This window comes from Gymnoscopelus microlampas (assembly GCF_963454915.1).
Source record: "Gymnoscopelus microlampas genome assembly, chromosome: 2".
In the NCBI taxonomy this organism is placed as follows: Eukaryota; Metazoa; Chordata; class Actinopteri; order Myctophiformes; family Myctophidae; genus Gymnoscopelus; species Gymnoscopelus microlampas.
In genome coordinates, this window is record NC_139939.1 from 17,689,675 (window position 1) to 17,696,963 (window position 7,289).

Genomic DNA, 7,289 nt, shown 5'->3' on the forward strand with positions numbered 1-7,289 from the left:
AGTATAACAACATTTGTGCACACACAGCAAAATTGTCAGTGTTAATTTGTACTTTCTCTCAGTTAAGAATGGATAGTTTAACCGTAATTATGTTGCATAATGTCTGTACAGTATACATCCACAAACATTCTAATGGACCATTGTGGGTAAAATTATTATTTTGCCAAATGAACGCTTGTTAGTTTTGATGATTAGGGGATACATTGGTTTTTCATTTAAATAATATTTCATTTGACTACAGTTAGTATATCCTGACAGTGTTGCAGTCTGCTCTGCATATCTTTTCCCACTGGACTGCACTGCAGTGACTGCTCTCAAAGGTTATTCTAAATCCTTCAAAAACATTGTGTAAACAAATATTGCAGTATACAGTATGATAGTATACAGTACATGCATAATTCATTGTGCAGTCCTACCCTAAGTTTTTTTAATGTGATCTGGCAATTAATGTCCTCAATTTCACAAATATCCATTGTTTTTTATTGCCAGAACTCAAACAGTGTCTGACAAGTAGGCTACACACATGCACGCACACCACACACAGTCGCACACTCACCCCACGCACACGCACACGCACACGCACACGCACACGCACACGCACACGCACACGCCGTGGAACACTCACAGCAATGTACTCTTCGTCTAACTTGACGTTCTTTTCCATGGACTGTATAACTTCTATCTGGAACCACTGAAACTGCAGCAGAGAGAAAAGCAAAACAATGTCACTGTCAGGTTGCCATTCCAAATCTAGCAACTCCTGTCTGGACAAACATGGATGATCAACTCCATCACTTTGTTTGAATAAATCTATATGTTTATTCTTAGAGCCAGCAGAGCAGTCATGTTTTGTTTGAACATAAACCAATGCAGTCAAGCGTATGGGCTCAAGTGAGGCTATGAATTTCAACCACTTAAAACCCCAGCATCCGTATTGTGGGGAAAGCTTTCGCAGAAAATAGCAGATCGACAAGCTGACACAATGTTGCAAGCTTGTCGATCGGCTATTTTCAGCAAAAGCTTTCACCACAATGACAAAAAACAAAGAGCCTGCGGGACTCCGGTCAACAATATAGGGTTTAAGTGGTTTAAGTGGTTAACCACTAGTTAACCACTAGTGGTTAACCATTTAACCACTGAACCACTTGGGATGCCACTGGGTTAAGGGCTTTTCAGACGGGGAGCGGCACAACGCCTGCGTTCTTGCTTGGCTCAGCAGGAATACCTGGTGAACACAGACAGTCCATCACTCCGTGATTAAACACCAGGTGTTCAGCCTAAAAGCTGTCCACAATCCAGCTCTTGTCAGGGGTGTATGTGTGAAACAAGCATGACAATTTCACGGGATCGCGCCCACTCCCCAACTAGTCCCCCGCCTCTCATTGAAAATGAATTGCTAGGCGAGTCAATCGCTACCCATCTGAAAAGCCCTTTAAAGTGGTTAAACAACTGTGGATGAATCACAATTAGGAAGACACATTTCATTTACTGTATATTGGACACACAGGGGGGGGGGAAAGCACATTAATAATTGTGACTCCATTAGTTGTTGTAGGGGCGGGGGAATTTTTATATACATATGTGCATATATCTGAAATTCATCTTCACTCATCCACATTTATCCATATTCAGATTCTTCACTGTTATGAGCATTGAGCACTATTTTCAACAGCGCCTGGGGCGCAGTAAGGCATTAAAGTGTCTTTGTGTCCATGACAAAATGTGTACAATTTCTTTTTGAATAATGTGTGTTTTTTAATGTTGAACGTTTGCTGTGTTTGGATTGTCTTAGACTGATGCGATAAAGAAATGTGTTATTTGAGTTATTCAATCTGCAATCACACCTAGATCTACCTACAGTACATCAAAGCATTGGATGCTTGTCTGGTAGAAGAAACAAAGCTTAACAACAACATATTTCAATGTCACTTTTCTAGGCCTTGGAATACAGATTCTATGGCACAAACAGATTTTCCCTGTGATAAAGCCCTTGTGGAGAACCTAATTTAGAGCGAATAAACCCACTCACGACTCCCTCCATCTCTGCAGTGAGTCTCCGCTGTGTCTCTGATATCTGCATCAGAACATCCCCTGTTAAACAGATAGAGACACAGAGATTAAACAAACAAATGCACCCAGAAGCAATTGGAAAGAGTTTATGACCCAGCTCTCATTTAGATTAACTTCCTAAACAAATATAATTCTGTTGCTATATACTATTTGCAGTGGTGTAAAGTAACTAAGTACATTACTCAAGTACTGTACTAAGTACAATTTTGAGGATTTTTTTTACTTTACTCGAATATTTCCCATTTTCAGTACTTTTACTTATATTCCACTACATCTCAGAGGCAAATATTGTACTTTTACTCCACTACAATGATTTGAAAACTTTAGTTACTAGTTACTTTTCAGATATAAATGATTATATATATAAAACATACGTTAACTACTTCAGCCCTATTTTATACCTAGGCTATTTGAAAATAGCCCATCTACAAGCTCACAGCACGTCGCCTCGCGACGCGTTGTGAGCTTGTAGATCTGCTATTTTCAAACATTTTAGTACTTTTAATTTTGGTACTTTAAGTACATTTTGATGCCAATACTTTTGTACTTTTACTCAAGTAACATTTTTATTCTGGACTTTTACTTGTAACAGAGTATTTCTATACTGCAGTGTTGGTACTTTTACTTAAGTAAAGAATTTGAGTACTTTTTCCACCACTGACTATTTGTCATTAACATTGTGGCAAGCCAATGCAGTCAAGCACAAATAGTGTTACGAATTTCAAACATAATGTTCTTACACAACACATTTTGTGAGTACATCCATACATAACATGAATATTATGCGCTGATAAAGCAATGCAATTTTTATTCGGAATGAGGTTGTTTTTTTATGGTGAATAAAAGGCATCAACCTGTATGAATAAGACATCAGCTATAGGAATAGACTAAATCATCATGACATCACCACAATCAAAAATGTGTTGCCGGGTAGATAAATAATATAATGTTGTACAAAATATGCACAGGTTGACAAACTAGACATAGCCAACGTTGTGGACACTTTATTTTATATTGTGTAAATATCCATTTATTCTAATCTACCCGGCAATACCGCTCTACACGTTTGTTTACCAACATTATGATCAGATCAAAATATTGTGAATTAAACATATCAATGAATTTCCCAGCATATGGGTTTTACTAATTTTTCCAACTGTGACATACCCAGACTGGAGAGTATCCATTTTGTTATTACTTAATACTTCTATCCACTACATCTTAGAGGCAAATATTGTACTTATTACGCCACTGCAATTATTAGAAATGTTTAGATACAAGTTACTTTGTAGATTTTGATTATTATTACAAAACATACATTAACCACTTACGGTAAGCCCTATGTTATACTTAAACTATTCGAACAAGCTATTTACAAGCTCACAGTCACAATGTGTCACATTATGACTATATTTCGCAAATGTTTTCGGAAAAGTTTGACAAATTTAGAAAAATATATAAAAGCATATTTTGATGTCAATACTTTTGCACTTTTACTCAAAGTAACATTTTTAATACATAAGTTTTTCTACAGTTTGCTACTTTTAATTAAATAAAAACAAATCTGAGCCACCTCCACCACTGCTTATACAGTATGTACTACCACTCAGATCATTCCGCCCTGTATTTGAATCAATGAACCAGGTTGCCAAAGTGGTAGACCTTTAGCCAAATCTTTAAGGTTTGCTCTGGTCTTATCTATTGGCACAGTTTGTGGGCGAGCTTAATGAATTGAGTGTGGCTGAAAGACTGTCCCCATCTATTATTTAGCGGCAGCTACCTGATACGGGCCCTAGTCACACTGTGGCTCCCTGACCTTCTCAGTTAGTCAGCCGAGCAGATCTGCATGGGTCATGCTACGCTAGAGCTGATGTATGAGTGGGCCAGTCCCAAAAGGGATGTTAGCATAATGCTTACCACGAACAATGCTATCGCGGGCCCCGGAGGTCATAGAGAAAGTGAAGCTTACGGAAAATACTGTGTGCATGCATGGATGCACGCGCACAGGCATACACACACACACACACACATGCATGCACGGACACATGCGCGCTTCTTGCACACACAGAAACAGGAATGTATGGGGTGGTGGTTGGGGATGACTTTGAGGTTGCTGAAGAGTGTGTGATGGATTTATCGCCAATGACCAGCAGTTAATCACCAATGAACAGAAAGGATCACATACACTGGCACTTACCGAGAGAACGACTTGAAATGGTGTGAAGTGCGTGTTCCCCCATCTTAGCCACGGCACTGAAATAGGCCTCACTGCAAACTGCTAATGCTGTAGTACACACACACACACACACACACACACACACACACACACACACACACACACACACACACACACACACACATTGAAAGCCAATGCTTTTTGTATGATTGGTCTAATAGAATAAATGGTCTAATACATTAACCACTTGAGCCATATTGCAAAAATTGCTGAAACATCAGATCTTCAAGCTCTAAGACACAAGGTTGTAGATTGTCTATTTTCACTATTTTTAATATATTTCTGAAGCTTTTTGAAAATTCCCCAAATAGGGACGTCAGGTTGAATGTTGTTAAAGGTAAGGTAAGTGATTTTCCTTTGTTAAAATAAGTGTTAAATAACTATATATTCTGTATAGTGATCCTTGCTACAGTGTTTGTTCAGTAACAGGAGTATCCCTGTCTCTCCAGCTCTTTACTTAACAGAATGCATTTTCAGGTCGGGACACCAATTTTATCCAATCAGGAGAGAGAACTCAGGATACAGGATTAACAAGTGAAGTAGGAAGTGATGACACAAAGAAATGAGCAGACAAAATTGGAACTACCTTTAATTAGCATTGTCAGTAATTAGCACACATTTACGATCGTCCCAGTCCATAACACACAGCCCAGTAAAATTACTCTTAATTGACTTCAATCACTCCTCGTTTCATCCGAGACAACAAGAAAACACTCCCAGTCCCAACACTAGTGACATGTGATAGGGTGATTGTGGTCCAATAATAGACCATGTCAGTGGCTATCACTTTACCATGCTGACTAGCTGCCCTGTGAGTGAAGGCCTGTCCGGGGTGTATCAGGCAGAGTGGGACATTAATGTTGTATGCTGCTCACCCAGTTACTAACCCAATTCATAAGCATGTCAAAGAATAGGAGGGCCGAAGTCATCCAAACGGATGGTTGTAATCATATGTGGGTAAATGGAGCATACTATATATGATCATAGTACCACCTTAATAAAATTGGGTCATCTTGAGACGATCCATGCACCAATTGTGTCAAGTTGAACAAATCTCTCGTCCTTTACGTTTGCCCTCTCCTCCTCTCTCCTCCCTCTTAAGCCCTTAAACATTATACTTTTGTTGACTGGGTCCCTTAGGGCTGTACCCTATAGAGCCCCTCTTTTTTTTCTTCTCTCAACACCAAATCTCTATGCTGAAAATAGCAGATCTACAAGCTCACGTTGTGATGTGGTGAAGAGTGAAGTCAATATAGACTCAAAGTTCAATATTGCATGGAAAATTCAAGTGGCTCTAATATTTTCATATAATAGATTTGATTTAATAAAAATTGCAAAATCATTCTTCCATACTGTGCATATCATATTCATTACCTCTAGATATTCTGTGAGTCTGCATATATACCCAATTCCTTGTTTATTTGCGTATACCGAGCCACAGAATTCTATTCACTTTCGTTAAATATCTGGTTATTGCCTGTATAGATTTTGTCCATATATTTCCAATGGCTTGCATACATTTGTAAGCACTAAATAAAACTGTACACTTCCTGTGCATTTAATGAATACATTCTGCAATGACTTTAACAAAATATGCTGCATATATAATTACTGCAGTTAATATTATTATTCTACACTTGCTACATCTAGATTTAATTGAGTTTGGGATTTAACATCCTAATCTATTCTAACTTTCCTGTAAATGTTTCGCTCCATCCATTTTGTGCAAATGAAACAACTCATTTTCACCTCAGGGCTCTTTTATCCAATCTAATCTTCATTTGACAGCCTGTTTTGCAGAGTTTACACACTCCCCCATGCACGAACACACCCACTCACCTTGGAATGCCTTGATGTAGCTGTTTCCTAGTGTAACTAGTTTCTGAAGGCCTGGATTGAACTGCTCCATCAGGTTCTAAGAGGACAAGAACATAATAATGATGATACTAATAACAATATTATTAATTATTATGGTTATTGTTGTTGTTGTTGTTGTTGTTAGGAAACCAGTCACCGAAACATACTGACATGCATGTAAGATTTAGCTGATGCACTTATACAGGACATTGCTTACAGTGAGTTGGATATAAGGATACAGTGGATATAAGCTGGGGGTTAGGGGTAAACAGCATCTCTTTATTTGATTTAATAAAACAAGATTACATTCAGGTGTATGTACAATGTGTAAAATGTGTGTGCATTGTGCAACAACTCAGTCCAAATCCTCAGTGGTAATTTACCATTTGTAAATCTGAGTGTGAGCAAATATAACCAATTTGTACACACTCAGAGTTAAATGAACACACAGGATGTTAGTGAAGGGGCGCAGTGAGAGAAGTGAGGAGATCATTGAGGAAAAAGTAGTAGAAGTAGTAGGAGGAGACAATGTCAACTTACCGAGTAGACACCTAAAGTGGTTCTGTGTAGCTGGTCACTGTTTGTTCCTGCCATTGTCACCCACAATGTAAGCGCAAACTTAAAAACTAAGCAAAAAAAAACGAAATGTGTCTAGCAAAGATGTCCAAAGCGGGATTTGAACCGTCAGAGACAATGATACACCGTTGTGGAAAAGGTACGCAGTCCCATGAACACCTGGCAGTTAGAGCAAGCTTCTGGGGTCCTTTCTTCAAGAGAGTGAGGCAGTGAAAGTCCTCTTCACCAGAACCCCCCACCTTCCACACTGTCTATCGTTCCCACCTGTCTGATGGTACGACTTTCGTCTTTCTTCTCTCTCTCTCTTTCTCTCATTCGTTAATGAGCCTTTTTATCCTTCTTTCATCGGCTGTTTTCACAGAGAGAGAGAGAGACAGAGAGACAGAGAGAGAAGGAGAGAGGGAGGGAACGAGGGAATAGAAAAGGGAGCAGGTGCCATTGATACGGTCAGGCCAGGTAAATAATTGATAGTAGCACTGAAACGAAAGGAGATGGACAGCCAACTGCCCAACTAGCTGTGACGTAGACCCACGCCGCAGGAAATTCCTTC

At 39.0% G+C, this 7,289-nt stretch overlaps 1 protein-coding gene across 1 annotated transcript in view; it reads right to left on the reverse strand.

Moving 5' to 3' along the window:
- baiap2l2b (BAR/IMD domain containing adaptor protein 2 like 2b) overlaps positions 1–6,757 on the reverse strand; it is a gene marked incomplete at its 5' end in the record, with an annotated part of 13,246 nt that extends 6,489 nt beyond the window's left edge. The window contains 5 exons of the mRNA XM_084070134.1: positions 626–697; positions 2,030–2,091; positions 4,268–4,354; positions 6,146–6,221; positions 6,704–6,757. Of these exons, the coding sequence (XP_083926260.1) occupies positions 626–697; positions 2,030–2,091; positions 4,268–4,354; positions 6,146–6,221; positions 6,704–6,757 (351 nt within the window). The remainder of the gene's footprint in view (positions 1–625; positions 698–2,029; positions 2,092–4,267; positions 4,355–6,145; positions 6,222–6,703) is intronic.
- Positions 6,758–7,289: the final 532 nt, after the last annotated feature.